This window comes from Trichechus manatus, unplaced genomic scaffold, assembly GCF_000243295.1.
Source record: "Trichechus manatus latirostris isolate Lorelei unplaced genomic scaffold, TriManLat1.0 scaffold00107, whole genome shotgun sequence".
Lineage (NCBI taxonomy): Eukaryota > Metazoa > Chordata > Mammalia > Sirenia > Trichechidae > Trichechus > Trichechus manatus.
In genome coordinates this window covers 3135813-3155190 of record NW_004444043.1, presented here as the reverse complement: position 1 = coordinate 3155190, position 19378 = coordinate 3135813, and the positions used below count along the sequence as shown (strand labels likewise).

Genomic DNA, 19378 nt, shown 5'->3' with positions numbered 1-19378 from the left:
CCAGAGACTCCATCAGCCTGAGATCAGAAGAACTAGATGCTGCCCCGCTACCACCAATGACTACCCTGACAGGGAACACAACAGAGAGTCCCTGATGGAGCAGGAGAAAAGTGAGGTGCAGAACTCAAATTCTAGTAAAAAGACCAGACTTAATGGTTTGACTGAAACTAGAAGGACCCCGGAAGACATGGCTCCTGGAGTCTATGTTAGCCCAAAACTAAAAACATTCCCAAGGCCAACTCTTCAGACAAAGATTAGACTGGACTATGGAACATAAAATGATACTCGTGAAGAGCGTGCTTCTTAGCTCAAGTAGATACATGAGACTAAATGGGCAGCTTCTGTCCAGAGGTGAGATGAGAAGGCAGAGAGAATCAGGAACTGGTTGAATGGACACGGGAAATCCAGGGTGGAAAGGAGCAGTGTGCTGTCACAGTACAGGGAGAGCAACTAGGGTCATATAACAATGTATGAATAAATTTTTGTATGAGAGACAAACCTGAACTGTAAACTTTCACTTAAAGCACAACAATTTAAAAAAAAAAAGAAAAAAAAAAAGCCTGGGCTCTGGAGTCAGCAAATCTGAATTCAACTCCTACTCTTATCACTTAGTAATTGTGTGACCCTGGACAAGTTACTTAACTTCTCTGAGACCTTGTTTCCTCTTCTATTAAATGGGGATGATGAGAACTAGTTACCTATTTGGGAAGCTTTAAGGATTATAACAAATAATACTAAGCACAGAATCTAATATATAGTAAACCTATCGCCATTCAGTGAATATACAGTAAGTGTTCAGTAAATAGCAGCTATTATTGCTTTTGATAATGGATCCCGAAAGTTTCAGAAGCCTGATGCAGGAGAATGGATTGTGGAGAGCAACACACATTCAAAGCTGTGCAGTTGGCTGCCATCTTTGAGCAGAGCACTGCTGTTTGTTTCATACCCGGGTCAAAATCCGTCAGGCAACAGATTTGGTTGCTAAGCAATGTGTATGCTGCCCTCATTTAAGCTGACAATTATAAAACCATTCTGAACTGATTCAAAGCCCTGGTTCCGACTCATAGCCACCCTATGGACAAGAGAACGAAACACTGCTGGTCCTGTGTCATCCTCACAATCATGGCTATGTTTGAGCTCATTGTTGCAGCCACTGTGTCAATCCATCTCGTGAAGCATCTTCCTCTTTTTTGCTGACCCTCTACTTTACCAAGCATGATGTCCTTCTCCACCGACTGGTCCCTCCTGAAAATATATCCAAAGTATGTGAGATGAAGTCTCACCATCCTCGTTTCTAAAGAACATTCTGGCTGTACTTTTTCCAAGACAGATTTGTTCATTCTTCTGGAAATCCACAGTATATTCAATATTCTTTGCCAACAACATAATTGAAAGTCATCAATTCTTCAGTCTTCCTTATTCACTGTGCAGCTTTCGCATGCATATGAAGCTACTGAAAATACCATGACTTGGACCAGGCACTAGGCAGTAATTTTTAGACACGGAGGGTGAGGAGAGTGAACCAACGATATGATACAGTCCTCTCTCAAAGGGCTCACTGACTGGTCTGGAAATGAGGCATTGTAATAACATGATAACAGATACAAAAAAAATATTTAAAGGTACTGAGATAGATGACATAGTGACTCACTGCCTGTAGGTGATGGGCAAGGCTTTCAGACAGGGTGACACCTGAATTGAGTTTTGAAGGATGAACAGGAGTTCACCAGATAGAAAAGAAGAGATGCATGCTTAGCCTCTGCTCTCAGTATTCCTGGAAAGTAGCCTGCACTGAATCACACAACCAGTAGGAACCTGGAGAGAATACCTGCCATGCTCAACCTTCAAGCAGATGTGCATGGCAGGCCACGATTCTGCACTGTTAGAGATTAGTTATCTAGCTATCCACTGAATCTAAACAAGAGCCAGCACTAGACACAGTCAGCACTCAGAGAAGTTGGTACTAAGTTAAGGAAGATTTCTGTAAGGTAATGACGTTGTATAAGAAATTAGGTCCAGAATATCAGTGAAGTTTTTTTTGTTGCTTTGTTTTTAATTTTAATTATAAAGACAGAAACTCTAAAAGAAGATTCACATGTAGAAAAGGAGGCAAGATCCACCGAGTCCAATACCACTAGATGATGCCCAGCTACCACCACCGACTGCCCTGACAGGGATCACAACAGAGAGTCCCAGACAGAGCTGTAGAACAAAATTCTAACTCACAAAAAAAAAAAAAAGACCAGACTTACTGGTCTGACAGAGACTAGAGAAACCCCGAGAGTATGGCCCCTGGACACCCTTTTAGCCCAGTATGAAGTCACTGCTGAGGTTCACCCTTCAGCCAAAGATTACACAGGCCCATAAAACAAAAGGAGACTAAATGGACACACCAGCCCAGGACCAAGGATGAGAAGGTACGAGGGGACAGGAAAGCTGGTAATGGGGAACCAAAGGTTGAGAAGGGGAGAGTGTTGATATGTCATGGGGCTGGCAACCAATGTCACAAAACAATATGTGTATTAATTGTTTAATGAGAAACTTGTTTGCTCTGTAAATCTTCATCTAAAGTACAATTTAAAAAAAGTTAAGATTAAAAAAGAAAGAAGACAGAGAACGTTAAAAAAAAAAGAAAAGAAAAGGAGGCAAGGTAAAATACTGAAGATACACCAGGGAACATACACAAAAAAGGCAGAAAGGAAAAGGAGTAATGGCTATCTCCAATTCAGAGAAAGGAGTAATTTTGAATTGTTCTGCGACAATGTGTTCTACCTGGGAACTAGTGATGCTCAGTGGATAGGCCCTGCATCCTTATCAGTGCTGTCCCTGGGCTTTACAGAGCATCTCCTGGGACCACCCAGGAGAAACATGAGGAACATGGCTGCCAATGAGTGGCGCCAAGAAACCCCAGGCCCATCTCTGTGCTGGGAGGGTTTTCCTGGCTTTTAACACTATCATTTCTGAAAAAGCTAAAGAAAGGGAAGCGCCCAGTGCCCCAGGACTCAGATAAACCAACCAAACCTCTTGCCACAGAATCGATTCTGACTCATAGCGATCCTATAGAGTGGAGTATAATTGCCCCATAGGGTTTCCAAAGAGAGGCTGGGGGATTCAAACTGCCGACCTTTTGGTTAGCAGCTGAGCTCTTAACTACCGAGCCACCAGGGCTCCAGGGAAGAATAGGGTGACTCTAAATACTCAGGCCTCCTGACACAGTGGATTAAGGGCAGGCCAGGTAGGCAGCTGCTCAGACACTGTTCTATAAAGAGTGCTAAGACATCTCTGGAAGAAATCAGAAACATGGGGCCTGCTAATGCAGGTTTCCACAAACAACCCCTTACCTAACTGGCAGGAGTAAATTGGTTCTATTCCCCTGGAAGTAAACAGAACCTTCTAGAGAAAAATGAAAAAGATTAAAAAAAAAGAAGAAGCGTGCTCCCTTGTTTCAGTTAGTTAAGGTGGCCAAATGCCCCTGCTAGTCCGGGAGATTCCCAGGTTATGTCTGCTATTTCAGTGTAATTATTAATAGCAATCCCTTCTTCACAAAGTGTACTGGTTTGGATGACAAATTATATCTTATGTTTCATCCATGTAACAAATTACTTACACAAAAACAATGAAACATACACCTTTCTAGTAAGAATTATATTTCAGGGTGACCAGCTGAGGAGAGAACCTTCTCCTTTACAGAAGAATAAAAAAAAACAGAGTTGATTCTGACTCATGGCAACCCTATGTGTGTCGGAGTAGAACTGTGCTCCACAGGTTTTTCAATGGCTAATTTTTCAGAAGTAGATCACCAGGTTTTCTTCCGAGGCCCCTCTCAGTGAATTCAAACCTCCGACCTTTTGTTAGCAGCCAGGCATGTCAACCATTTGCACCACCCAGGGACTCCTACAGAAGAATGCCAGCTAATAAACGTAGACCAACTCATAAAAATAGGAAATCATTATTTTATAAATCCTAATAAAATTATGAGGCCCCGATGGTGCAGTGGTTAAGAGCTCCTCTGCTAACTAAAACGTCGGCAGTTCAAATCCACCAGCCGCTCCCTGGAAACTCTATGAGGCAGCTCTACTCTGTCCTATAGGGTCGCTATGAGTTGACGGCAATAGGTTTGCTTCGGGTTTGGTTAATGGAATTATTAATTCAGATCACGAATTATCAACTGGAACTAAAACCATTAGGTGAAGGCTTGGTGGGGAACTGGAAATCATGCAGTAGCAAAGTAACACCATACAGACTGTTTTTGGTGGCAAGAGGAAAAATATAACTTAATAAGAGAGGATGTCATTGCCCTAATACTGTGATGAATCTTAACTTTACCAGTGATGGGTCCACCTGATATAGCTGGTATCTCTTGATGTGACTAAGTGCACACCACCACCTATAATGCATTTAAGTCAAAATGCTTAACCTGAGCCTAATCAAGTCTTTAAATCTAACTTCCAGTTTATAATAAATTTAAGAGATAGAGGGCCAAGCTAAATTATACTACAACAGAAGCAACCCAGCAAATCCAGAAGGAATACAAAGTGAGACTCTGCTAGATTAAAAGAACCTTAAAGGACATATCAAGCAGATGCAACGTGTGGTCCTAAAACCGGCCAATTCTGTAGGACGTTTTGAAGGAATCTGGGAATCTTGAATATGAACTGGATACGGAATGATAAAAAGCCCTGATTATTAATTTAGGTGAAATATTGTATTATTTACCATGTAGGAAAATACTGTTTTTTAAAGGCATGCATATGGAAATGTCTAGGGGTAGAAGGACATGTTGATAAATAATTTACTTTATTACTTTAGCAAAAAAATAGGGTTAAAAAAGAATTAGGTATATGTGCATAAACACATATCCACATATATTCTTAATTTAGAAAACAGATTTCTTTCCATCCCCACTAGGTGAAGGTAGAGGTATTTAAAGACTACTCATTTGAAGAGGCTGCAGTTGGCACGTCTCAGGTGCCCCACAACCTGGACAGGCTTTATCATGAGGGATGTGCTCAAAGAGCGGATGTACTTCTATGGCGGACTCAGCCTTTACCGACAGATTCTAAGATGGTGGCTTTCCCAGAATCACAGCACTAGCAGGGGCCTGGAGAAACTGTTTTGTTTAGCTCTTTACCCTAAAGCAAGTAGATATGGCAGCATACAATTCTCATACCAATTAATGAGTACATGTTTGTCCAGAAATCCACAAATCTAAACTGAGGGAATGTCACCAGGAATGGAGCCTTGTTTCAGGAATGCGTTCAGAGGAGCTGATACAAGTGTCCTCTGTGCAAACAGGAATCTCTCTGAGGGTCTCTCCCCAGGAGCAGAAGGCAAAACAGGTCCCTAATGGGGAGTCTTAACCCTGGTAAGCAGACAATTATTAGACAATGGTGCTCTGATTCCCCAATAGCAAGATGTCTCTGTAGGGAGAATTGTTACAGCTGAACAGGTAAGGAATAGAAAAAATGGAAAGGGATAGAGACAGGATTTAAGTTAAAAGTAAAAAGACAGAAGAAAAAAGATGAGAGGGAGAGGATTTATTAGATAGGGCTAGTAGCAAAGTGAGAAGTAGAAAGGGGTTGAAGGAGAACCAGAGAGACTCAAAGATGAGGGCGGAAGGGATAAACTAGCAGAGATGAGAAGACATAATGAGCAGGAACAGGGAATGATGGATAAAACACACCAGCAACATGGGGTGGTAGGTGAAATTTCAAAGAGCAGAGGAAAAAGAAGGACAGAGGGGACAGGAAGGAAAGAAAGACAACTGGTCAAAGGTTGAGGGGGCAGAATTCGGAACAGACGAGAGTGGAATGCATCCTTTCATCTTTGTATCCTCAGAAACTTACATAGTAGGAACTCAGGAGGGAGACAAGGAAGGGGGCAAGGAGAAAGAAGCAGAAAGGAAGTAAAAGATAAAGGAAGGCAGGCTGAACAGCAGAAGAGAAAGGCTAGGAATAAAAAGAGCAATGTGAAGGTGTGGAGGAAGGAAAAAGAAAACAAAGAGTGAGTAAAGCACGTATTTTACAGGCAGACAAGGGGGCTAATGGGAGTTAAGATTATGACAGATGCGGTGCTCCTGGGCATTCTATTTCACATTCCAGAATTATGTCATTCAAATTTACCACAAGAATACAAGAAACATTTTGACCAAGCAACATTTCTGTGGCTGGCTTGAATTCTAACTTATCTTATACAAATGACTGGAACTAGAGTAAAAGCATGGTCAGCTTTTGAAAAAACAGCTGCATAGCTCTTAGATCTCCAATGCACTACTGAGCGAGGCCAGTGAGCCTGTGAGGGCTTCTTTTCCCCACGGCTCTGCTCTTATCCAGTGGGTCATTTTATCATATGTACTTGGCCTAAGGCTGCTGAATATTTTCCACCCATTCTTCTGTCTGCCCAGAACCAAAACAAGAGGAGGCAAATGCTGGGTTAATATAATTAATGTAGACAGAAATCTGGCTACATACTACAAAAAAATCCATTTCTCAGGCGCCTGGTTATCTAGATTGCCGACTACATTGATTACATTAATCTGACCATTGCCAAATCTTTACTTTCTTTCCATGAGGCCAGATTTAATCTAGAGAACTAACAGATCTCTCTAAGATGCAAAGCATTCCCAGGACACGATTTTGATTGACAGCTCACAAAATAATTCTGGAATGCATGTATAATTAGACTCACACACAACTTTCAAGCAAAGGAAAACCTATCCATCAATATAACAGTGGCCTCTCAGAAACAGTCAAGGTTCTGCATCTGAAAACTGGAGACTAGGAAGTCTCATGTTTGAAGAAGCCATAATCAAGCACATTTTTGTTTGTAGTTTCTAATGTGTGTGTAGGTGTTTTATGTGTTTGAGAATCACTACTTTGCAATTTGGGGGGAAGAGACAGGTTGGCGGAATCAGATTCCTTAGAATCCTCAGTTTGTTTTTCAAGCAGAAAACAGAAAATTAATATTCTTCCTGACTCATGATGTCAGTCACTAGATTTAAGGATTGGCACAAGTTTAATATCTATACTTCCCAATTTGAAGTGTGGATCAGATACTATGTACACAGCACAGAATACTGGATTATGATAATCACAGAGAACCTCCAGGTGGAAAGAGAGTAAAGAGAAAGATTCACAGGGTCACTAGGATGAATACTCACTATTTGGTAGAGTCAGATAACTGATATTCTCGTCGTCTGTCATAGCACTCCTGGATTCCAGGATCGTTCCATAAACTCTTTATTGCATCTACGTACGGGCTCTCAAAAGCAGACACTTTCTCCACATCAACTTCTCGAACTAATTGTGCATGGGCCTGTTTGAAACAAATAAATAAAGCTGTTTTAATTCTCTTGCCGTCACTGAAAATTGTCTTTGGTTTGCACATTATATTTTGCACAATTCAGGTATTATCTTTTCAAACTGGTTAATAAAAAAGTAATGCTTTGGGGCAGGGGGAGTGTTTGTTCGTTTTGTTTTGCTTGTAGGCGAGAACTCAGTCCTAAATCTTTCCCTCTAGAGTAAAACTTGAAGCTACTTAAAGGTGATTTAGGAAAACAGTGTTCAGCTCCCTAGAGAACAATGAGCAAGTCATGCTAAACATAAGACTGTTTTTAGATGATTATCATCGTCCAGCTGCTAACCAAAAGGTCGGCAGTTCAAATCCACCAGCCGCTCCTTGAAAACCCTATGGGGCAGTTCTACACTGTCCTATAGGGTCGCTATGAGTTGGAATGGACTCAGTGGCACCCAACAACCTCATATTCCTAGAACAATTAATATTATTAAAGGGAAAAATGACAATTCCTCCATGCTTACACTTCATTATAATCAAACACAACATGTACTCAGCGCATGAGTGTTAAGTGTATTTGCCAAAACTCAACCAATCAGGATTAGTTTCTACAGTTCATTTTTTAGGATAAGGTATAAAACTATAGAAAAAAAATAGTGATGATTTAATCTGAACAACAATAACAATCCCCACTCCTGCTTCCACATACTCCAACTTCCTACACACTTATTTTATATTTTCATTATCTACATTATTGGATTGAGAACCCTATTTGGCTTTTTAAACAATGAAACAGAACTTTGTCATCTTCATTATACTACATTTACAAAATGTAAGGAAAGGGGTAAAACACCCAAAAATCCAAACTCATTGCCGTCAATTCAATTATGTCTAATAGCGACCCTATAGGACAGAGTAGAACTGCCCCATAGGGTTTCCAAGGAGCTACTGGTGGATTTGAACTGCCAGCCTTTTGATTAGCAGCTGAGCTCTTAACCACTGTGCCATCAGGGCTCCAAGGAAAGGGGTAAAGAAATTTTAAAAACATTTTCCAATAAGATTGAAATAAAAATGTTTTATGGTCAACCCTCAAATTAAGCAGAATACACCACTGCCTAATAATCTCAGTCAAACCAGGTTTCATGGAATATAATATATATGCAAATTACACATGTGTATAAATATGCAAATAAACATAATAACTAATTACCTTGGAAATTAGAGCCAGATGGCTGATAATTTATCCTGATTTTGTACAGAACTACAAACTTCTGAGCTGGTTAGTGAATGGCTATCATGATCAAACGATGGCCTCAGTATTCACATCCTGGAATTTTCGGCAGATATAATTTCAATAAATTTCATCCATGTTAGACCCTGTCTGGTTCCCAATCTTTACCTTCCTTCTCTTCTCTTAAGAGGAGAAGGCCCCATTTCAAAAACTAATTTTAACTTAAGTAAGGTTTTAAGAAGCCCAATACACTGAGACTGAATATATCACCCTTCTTGCTAGTTGTACTCTGACCTTGAAAGTCAGGTCCAGTAATTGAGAAGCACTAGCTCCACCCTACACCCTAATCTTGGAAAATGGATCCCTGTAGTTGCTTTCTGTATTTAGTCCCTGACCAGGAAATCTGCCTTGTTATCCTACCAGCGATCTTACCAGCCTGGAGTGCTGTCCCTGATTCCTACCCCAGGTAGGGCCCTACCTCTATTGTATTATATTTTTATACAAATAACACACACCTTCTACCGTTGTTCCGCCAACCTTGCCCTCCCCTGCAAGGTAATTTCGTAAGTGTCGCTATGCCAATTTTTTTTTTTTTTTTTCATGATTTACGTGCTTCCTAGGGAGCAGGAGGTAGGAGGGGGAATTTCCTGCTGGATATACTCCAAACACCTGGTTTCAAATCTGACTCTGCTTCTTTTGTGTGCGTGTGTGTCTGTGTACCTTCATACCCATTACTAGTATTATTAAACATTAGCATTAATAATTATTATGTTTTTGTATTATTACAGGGTCACATCTGTGAGAACGGGTGAGCAGGGCGTGCCTACCCTGCAGGGTTGCTGTCAAGCTAGCTAACAAAGAGGTGAACATGGCTTAAGGCCAGACACACAGTGCCCTCCCCCCTCCACCATAAACATCTGTTGAATGAATAAGAGCAAAGTGCTTCTCTCTAAATGTTTTCTATAAACGTTTCATCTTAATGATCAGTGGGAGCTTCCACATGGAAGTAAGCGCCAAAGAAGTTCACAGAGCAGCAGCCTGGGCTCCGGCCTGGTGGACTCTGATTATGTTGAACAAAATAGATCCAGATCTAACTCTGCTTCTTAACAGCCTTGTGATCCTGGGTGAGCCGCTTAACCTTTCCAAACATTATTTCCTAGTGGGGAACAGGCTTCCCCATCTACCTCATGTGGATTTGTACAAATCAGTAATAACATTGTAGGTCAGCTGTTCTCAAACGGTGGTCTGCAAACCAGCAGCATCAGTATCACCTGGGAATTTGTTAGAAATGCAAATCCTGGGATCCCATCCCAGACTTGCTGAATAGGAAACTCTGGAAGTGGGGCCCAGCAACCCGTTTTCAGAGTTCCTCCAGATGATTATGATGCACGCAAACATTTGAGAACCACTGCAAACGATAAAGCTCCACACAGAAGTAAGTTGTTATGATTATAATCTAATTGCCTGGTTGGCCACAGAATTGCTATTGAAGGTTAGTGAGAAAAGGCTCATAAAGGCAACGGTCATTCCAAAGCAGGGGTCATTAACAGATGGTCCAATCTAAGATACAACTATTCGTCTCTTACCGTCCAGAAAGGAAGTGAAGAAAACCAAAGACTTAAGGGAGTAATTAGTCCAAAGGATGAACAGACCACATGAATCACTGCCTACACAACCCTGAGACCGAACTAGATGGTACCTGGCTACTGCTACTGATGGCTCTGACTGGGATCACAACAGAGGGTCCTGGACAGAGTGGGAGAAAAATTATAAAACAAAAAATCAAACTCGCAAGAAAGATGAGACTTACTGGTCTGACAGAGACTGGCGGAACCCTCGAGACTATGGCCCTAAGACACCTTTCTGAACTGGAAATGAAGCCATTCTCAGAGACCACCTTTCAGCCAAACCATAGGCAGGTCCATAAAATAAACAATAACACCCAAGAGGAACAGGCTCCTTAGAACAATCAATTATACAAGATCAAAAGGGCACCATTTTCCCAAAAGCAAAGGTGAGAAGCCAGGAAGGGGTAGAAAGTCAGAACAAGAGGAAACAAGGAAACTAGGGCGTTAAGGGAGATTGCTGACACGTTGTGGGGAATGAAACAAATGTCATGAACACTTACATACAAATTATCTAATAGGAAACTAATTTGCTCTGTAATTTTTCACCTAATGCACAATAAAAAACAAGCCAAAAAAAAAAAAAAAAAAAAGATGGTTCATAAAGGCCAGCAGAGTATGGAAATTAGTAAAACAGGCTGGATAGGCACTAGGGAGTGATGGGGACTGTGGCACACTGAGAAATACACGCCCTAACTAAGGAGAACAGATGCTATTTAGCTCCAACCAACTGTTGACATTGGGAATATAGGCCCCTCACGGCCAGATCCTTCAATCATTCAAGGGAAGTTAGAAATAGGGATTTTTCTGTGTAATATCCCTAATTTTAAATCTTGGCAACCTTATGCAAGATAAAGCATATTTGTGCCTGAGCTGAACTGTGGGCCTCTAATTTGCAATACTTGCTCTAAAAGATTCTTACTCATTTGCTCCCCTAATAAGCTTGACCCATAGTACTACACTCTATATGTAACTTGGAACACAGCAGCTGGACACTGGTTAACTCATGATCATGAATAATTTTCCAGCCCTTTTCCACAAAAATATTTAGACAAACTATTATCCATAGGGAAAAATGATTAGAGATCTCTGTCTGAATTGGGTAATAGCTATATGTTAGTGTAGGTAGTTTTTCTAAAATGAATTTGATACTCACAACGAGGCCAACCATGTAATTTGGAAGGTACTCTGTTTCTGGAGCACTTAGCTTCTGCCAGAGAAAACAGTTTCAACATACCAGACACTTTTCACTATTATGATTAAATGTTTATTGGATCCCGGTGAGGTACGAGGCAATACACCAATCACAGAGTTAGACATAGTGCCTGCCCAAGGGAAACAGTCCATATGGATGGCAAGCAAACAAAGCTGAGGATTATGTGGTTGGAAGTAGAACAGGGAGGGTTATTTGTATTTCCATCTTTAATTCCAGTTGACTGTAAGGGCATCTGAATAAAGACAACATTCTCAACAGTGCATAAAGCTGCTACTTTGCACGAAGAGCCTGTTCCTGTAAAGTAAGACTACTTTCCACTGCCTGAAAACTCCCATAATTTCCTATCTCGGTCTATTTCTACTTGCTTTTCCTTACACCTGAAACGCCTTCCCGCTTCTTTCCATACCTTATTTGGCTTTTGTTCAGGGGCTGTATTATATGCCATCTCTTATAAATCTTCCTGATTTTCCTCCTCTCCAAAAAAAAACAAAAAACCACAGTGATCCTTGTGCCCTCTGAACCACGGAACTTCCACATGTCCCTCTTCCAGACTATATTTAGGAAAGGAGCTATGGCTTACTGACTCTAATTTCTTTGGGGTCCAGTATAGAAAGAGTATACAATAAATATCTGTCATATTTAATTACATTTAAAAAGTATATATAAACATGATGCTAAGTCCCAGGATTCAAAGTTAGTTTCTCAAGGAAGTCTTCCATCCATTATGTCCTACATCATCCCTGGTAGCACTCACCTCAGAAGTCAGTTCACATTTATTTGTGTGATATTTGTTAAGATCGCCCTCCTCAATCAAAGTATAAGTTGAAAGACACGCTCAACACTGGCCTAACAGAGCATCTGCCACCCAGTAGATGCACAATAAATATCCGTTGAATGAATGAAGGACAAAAGGAAGAATGGAAATTGTACTAAGCTGAACATCTCGGCATCTAACTTCCAGTTCTGGCTTTAGCCATAATACTAACTAATCACAACCCTTAGGAGAAACTACTATACCTTTTTAGAACTTAATTTTCCTTGTCCATAAGATGAAGCAATTGGATCACATCATCTAAGGTCTCATATGTATGATAATAAACACATCTACAATGCAGAGAGCACCAAGGAGTTATGACATGGTCCCTCTAAGAGCATACAGTATCATCTGGTGAGACCAGACCTCACTATTTAAAACAATACCTGACAACACGGCAGAACACAGCGAGCACCTAAATGAGCTACCTGGGGACTGAGCGAGCAGAGCTCAGTGAGGACTCCATGTCAGAGAGGACAAAGGATTTCGCTGGCAGGTGGGGGTGAAGAGGGTTAATGCTTCCAAGAAGGAAGAGCATGAACAAAAACTCAGAGGACAAAAGAAACACAGCACTTCCCTTTGTGAAAAAACTAGAAAGTTTCACGCTGACTCTTAATTTAAATTAACCTTCATAGTGAAAGTTGTAGTATTAGTCTCAGCTATAAACCTGTAACTCAGAATTGTCAGCCTCCACCACCTATGAAAGAATATCACCTCAAAAACACACAGATCCCCACGTTGCCTTCACCCAGGTCGGAATTTCTAAGTCACTTTTATTGTTTCCTGAGCATCACTGTTTAACTCCATCCTTGCTGTTTTAGAAAATGGCATTTAAATATAATGAACCATAATTTGCATTTATGTAAGAGCTTTCATCTCAGGTCTCTAGGTTATTTAAAAGCATGACCATATTTTACAAAATATACACAGAAATTTTAAATTGCTTATATATATATATATATATATATGTCCTCAACGGAGATGTAATCCTCTCATTTAAAAAAAAACAAAAAACAAAAAACTCTGTATGGGAAGAAATATTTTTCAGTATACTAGAGTAGGAAGATGAATTAGACCTTTTCTACTTGCCCAAATGTTAAATGTTTACAGTAGTAAATATCAAAAGTAATTACATTAAATAATTACTAATGAAAAAGACTAACTTTGATGAAAGGAAAAGAAGTCACTTCTAATAATATTACAAATAACAATTCAATTGCAATTGACTCTCTCTTTTATTTTGAACATTGTGGGAAAAAAAGCAAAACACGTATGAGTTAATTAATCATATATACAAAATGTAAAACACCTTTTTCATTTTAAGTTACACTGAGCACACTAGATGGAAATATTTAATGATGAATGCTAGCTTTCACAATTCTTAGTAAACGGTGGCAAGCCTTACAGGGAACACTGTGAAAACTAAGGAGCTGATCTCAGGAACTTGGGCAGAGATCTAGCGAAAGACCACATGAACACCACAAGATGTGCAAATGAGGTAATGTCTTGTTTTCATGATTTTGTGGACCTAAAATTCATGTAAATCTGAGATGCATGGATATTTCCATGGTTGCTTCTGCAAAGAGAAGGAGGAATGTAGTTTCCACCATAGTAGGTCTTACCATGCCCACAGAAGACTGAAGGCTGCAGATGAATTTGAAAAAAAAAAAAATTCATAGTCACTTTGGAAGGATTTTCAAGGACTATAATTAACAGCTCAAGGCTGCTTTAGGCTAGAATGTCATACCTATTCCGGTTATTACACTCCAGAAACATAAAACCAAATGTCAACTTCCACAGTTGTTGAAGTCTTTAGATGTAAATATTCAACTCATTAAGCTCGCTCTTTTTGAAGGGATACCCAACGCACACAGAGGACCTCTGAATTAGGAAAAGTTGGAATCACTGCCAGACTCTGCTTTAATTCTGAATCAAGGCTCCCATCTTACTACTTTTTCAGTGCTTATTTCCATCTTAGCATTTGATACTAAAGAAAAAAATTGCAGACTCCTAAATAAACAGTGAGAAAAATCCCAGCCTCACTTCTGTTCTCCTCTGCTCAAAGGGTCCACCACTGCCATCAAGTCGATTCCGACTCATAGCCATCCTAAAGGACAGAGTAGAACTGCCCCATAGGATTTCCGAGGCTGTAAATCATTACAGGAGCAGACTGCCACATCTGTCTCTCTCGAAGGGGCTGGTGAGTTTGAACTGCCGACCTTTTGGTTAGCAGCCCAATGCTTAACCACTACGCCACCAGGGCTCCTTTTCTGCTCAAAAAGGAAGTACAGGATAAAATGATGGAACCCAAGATCAGACTGCTTGTGTTAGAATCCCATCTCTACCATGTACTGGCTGCGTGTGACCACGGGCAAGCTATTTAACTTCTTTAAACCTCAGTTTCCTAATCTGTTAAATGGGGATAATAACAGTATTTATCTTAGAGGACTGAATAAAAGAATGCATGTCAAATGCTTAAAAGCAGGGCCTGACACACAAAAGAACTACTAGTTATTTAAAAAGAAAAAACAGCACAGAAAACATAACTGTGGTACATACATCTAGCTTCTGTGACCTTAAGCAAGTCACTCAAGCCTTAATTTCCTCAAGTGTGATAACAACATTCTGGAGGCCCTTACTAGATATTGGATCGCTTAGTCCTCAAATTTGCAAACACCCCTTAGTCTAAAATTTTCTACAGAAAACTTGGACAAGAACTGTCATTTCTTAGACTGCTTCACCTTCTCTGGCTTCCTCACACAATGGGAGCAGCTGGCTTTCTTTCAGGTGCATTATACACAGAGCAACAGTTGTTGCTGTCAATGATGTATCTCTTTATGAGCATTACTGCATGACCGACAAAGAACAGCAAAGTTACACTGAGCTGCTGTGGCTGGCTTCACTTTCGAGTGACTCATATCCACAGAACAGCCTCACCACACTTATGATACAAACTCGTGGCTCAGCAAAATTACAAACGACCACGTCACAAAGGCCTTTGAAGTCCCTGGTGAAGACCATAAATCCCGTGTGTGGAAGCCTTGAACCGTAGGGATCTACTGGTGATGGTTCTTTGCCCTCCTCCCATGTTGCTTCTAACAACCTCTGCAGTAGATGGAGATCACTGAGTCTCTCACTGGGTAACTCAGAGAGCCACAGCAGCAAAGAGAAAGTACGAGAGAGGAATAGCATGAGATCAAACGAGGCGTCCATCGTAGCTCTGTTACATACCAGCCCTGTGTCTTTAGGCAAGCTCTTCAACCTTCCTGAACCTCAGTTTCCTCATCTATATGATGGGAATAATAATTTGTTGTAAGGACATTAGGAAAATTAAAAAAGATGTCAGTAAAATGCCTAATACAAGTATTATGATTACTATGAAATCTTGTGGTACCTCAAAATTACCACTGATGATAAATATTTCAACAAATATTTATTTACCATGTGTCGGGTGAAGCACTGAAAAAGAAGGAAGAAAAAACCTCATTGCCATTGAGTTGATTCCGACTCACAGCAACCCTACAGGACAGAGCAGAACTGCCCCATAAGGTTTCCAAGGAGCAGCTGGTGGATTCGAACTGCCAAGCTTTTGGTTAGCAGCCTGAGCTCTTAATTACTGCACCACCAGGGTTCCAGGTAATACACTAGCCATTGACAAAGCAGAAGATTTCTGTTAAACAAAATATTCTAGATATCAACACATTAGACAAAAAAGTTTATGAAACTGTCACATATTACTCTACTGTCATTAAGATTTTATGAATTATTATCCCATTATTGCTTTTCTATCATTAGACTTTTAATTTTTATCTCCATTACAATATTCACCAAGGCGATCGATAATTATAAGGCAAACTGTCCCCCTCCCCTACCCCACCCCCCACAAAAAACAACACATTTCCTGGAAATATATTTCTCCCTCAGTTTTGTTTTGTTTTCCCCTTCATAATATGGCTGTATTTGATTATTCTGACATTGTAGATTCCTTTTTGGGTGGAGGAAATGAACCTCTATTGTTTAGAACATACTTTTTCTTTTAAAAAATTCAATTTCTTTCTTAGCCCAACCACTGTAATTTTCCATGTAAATGTTTTTCTATTTTGTTCTTTGCTCACCATTTTCCTTTTCCAACTCTGTGTGCCTTGTCATAATTATCAGGAACAATGACACTGTAGGTCAGACGCTTGATGCAGCATGGCATAATACACACCAAACAGTTCCAAAGAATGTGTCGACTGATGTAATTAATTACATGGTTCCATTACAAAGAATTTTGACTTCTTTGGTCAAGGTCTGTAAAATCTTGGGTTGCGATATAAAATTTTGCACCCTTTGAAATGGCTACTTACTGCCTTCATGATTCCACTATTCACCTGTCAGCCTGTCATACTGTGGTAGCTTGTGTGTTGCTGTGATGCTGGAAGCTGTACCACCAGTATTTCAAATACCAGCAGGGTCACCCACGAGGGACAGGTTACAGAAGAGCTTCCAGACTAAGACAGACTAGGAAGAACAGCCTGGCAATCTATTTCTAAAAATTAGCCAGTCAAAATCCTATGGATCACAACAAAATATTGTCAGATACAGTGCTGGAAAATGAGCCTCCTAGGTTGGAAGACACTCAAAATACACAGTGATCACAAATACGGACTCAAGTATAACGATCGTGAAGATGGTGCAGGGTTGGGCAAAGTTTCATTCTGTCGTACATGCAGTTGCCATGAACTGGAGCTGACACCACAGCAATTAACACGTTCACGATTATGATGGTGATATCACAGTATGGGTACATGTGTGCATTTATGAATACTATATGTACACATAAAACCAGATTCTTTTCAAAGAGCTTATACAAAGAGTGATAAAGAAAAAATTGGAAAGGGAGAATCTTTTTAAAATATGTATATTTATGAAGATTAAAAAAATAGGTGTACCAGTATTGGTGCTTTTAAAGAATATTTTGGGGAACACTAGTTTCTAGAGATTTTCTTGGCTGTTTATTCAAAAAATGAGTTCTGATGTCGAAGTGAATATGTGTGGAAAATGATGGTTATAAAAAAGTTAAACTGGTGTCTGCTCTGCAAAATTCAGAACCTTTAATAAGGTAAGATGCTAGGAATCCACAAGCATGGGTTAGGGCTGGAGATATTATTTTATTTTCCAAACTTGTTTGATCCTGGAAGCCTTTTATGCCCTTCAGTGAGCTCAGTTCATGGGGCTGGTGGTCCCATGGATCACATTTTGAAGAACACTGACTAGAGACAGACCCCCAACAACCAACTGGTGGTTGATTTTACACAAATGAAAAAATGAATTGAGTGATTCTCCCCCACTCTGACATAACAGGTAGCTGCCTGCTTTGTGGATTCACATCATTTTCATTTCTGAGACCACATAGTCTATGTGGTTCATTTCCTGATATTACGCCTCAGAAAAAACCTAATCACTTTAGCTCCTTTGTAATGTCTGTGCTTCTACAACTGTATTAACCAGAGGAATATGTTGCTGCTGGTTGGGGAATTTATTTTGTTTGACAACAGGAAAGACAGATAAAGAAGACTCCCCTGCTCAGCTTGGCAGACTTTAAAATAAAGCGTTAAAAAAAAAAAGAAAAAAAAAAAAGAATACACTCCTTAATGGAGGGAGGCCTTAGATGCCCTTTCTGGGACCTCCAGCTTCAAACCTGAACACTACAGCTTCAGACATTTAAGTGACTGTTCAGGAGGACTGAAAGTGAAAGGCTTATTCTTCCCAAATCCTAGGGAGGAAAGGGGCTTTTAAAACACCTTAAAGATTTAAATTCAAGTCTTTAATTCACCGGAGGTAGGTGACACAAACGGTTTTCATTTGGCTACTAATCGGAAGGTTGGTGGTACCATGGAAGAAAGCCCTGGCAATCTGCTTCTATAAAGATTACAGCCAAGAAAATCCCATGGAGCAGTTCTACTCTGTAGCACATGGGGTCACCATGAGTTGGAATCAACTCCAAGGCAATGGGTTTTGTTTTGTTAATTCAAACAGCAAGAAACTTGTTTCATCAGTAAAAACGTAAAAAGAAGCAACAGCAAGGTCACCTACTTCTCTGTTGTAAAAGGGCAATGCAACACTCAGAACCATGTAGGAAGAAGAGAAGGGAAATCAGATAACCCACATCCCATCAGACTGTTTTTTTTTTTTTTTTTTGGTAAATAGTAAGTTATATAATTCGTCACAAGAAATATCACACTTAGAGTAGAAATGCAAATTTCAGCATGATTATAAAATACGATAAATAAACCCTGCATGGTGTAAAGAGTTAAGTGTTCGGTTGTTAACGAAAACATTGGTTAAAATGACGCATCTCGAAAGAAACGCTTAGTGATCTAATTCTGAAAAATCAGCCACTGAAAATCTTATGGAGCAAAGTTCTACTCACACACACATAGGATCAGCAAGAGTCGAGGTCAATCGATGGCAACAGGTTTGGCTTGGTTCTTGGTTTGTGGAATAAGAAAGTCATTTGTACGTGGTATGTGTCTTAGTTTTTTAGGGTTGCCATAACAAAACACCACAAAATAAGTGGTGTTAAAGAACAGAAATTTATTTTCTCACAGTTCTGGAGGCTAGAAGCCTGAATTCAGGGTGTTGGCAGGGATGTGCTCTCTCTCCACCAACTCTACGGAAGATCCTTCCTTGTCTTGTAGAGGGATCTTCACGAGCTGTCTTCTCCCTGTGTGTTTCTATTTCCCTCTCTGTTCTTCTATCGCCACTGAAGGGATTAGGGTTAGAACCCAGTCTACTCTGGTAGGACTTCTTTAACTTAGCTGGTAATTTGAAAAGAAAAATACTATTTCCCCAAACAAGGTCACAGTCACAGGTATAGGAGTTAGGACTTCAACATATCTTTTTGGGGACACAATTCAATCTATAACAGAGTGTGAAGATATAATTTACAAACTACACCATTACACTTTTGAGTATGAAAAAGGCCACTAAAAATAATTACTGTTATATGTTTCGAATTTTTATTTATTGACCAACAAATCCATTTTACTGTTAGTTTTATTTAAAAAATATTTCCAAATATAAAGTTCTAAAAATTTTTCAAAATCCATATAAAGTTTAAAAAACTACATAAGCAGAAGAATTTTTCTTGTACTTTAGTCATAATCTCAGCCATATCTATTTCTAATTTTGTGTCACTGACATCTTTCAGATGA

At 39.8% G+C, this 19378-nt stretch overlaps 1 protein-coding gene across 4 annotated transcripts in view; it reads right to left on the bottom strand.

Annotated features, from left to right (window-relative positions):
* LOC101347192 (guanine nucleotide-binding protein G(q) subunit alpha) overlaps positions 1–19378 on the bottom strand; it is a 341585-nt gene that overhangs the window by 98761 nt on the left and 223446 nt on the right. For all 4 annotated transcript variants that reach the window (XM_004383281.2, XM_023737734.1, XM_023737735.1 and 1 more), the window contains exon 3: positions 7160–7314. In XM_004383281.2, the coding sequence (XP_004383338.1) occupies positions 7160–7314 (155 nt within the window). The remainder of the gene's footprint in view (positions 1–7159; positions 7315–19378) is intronic.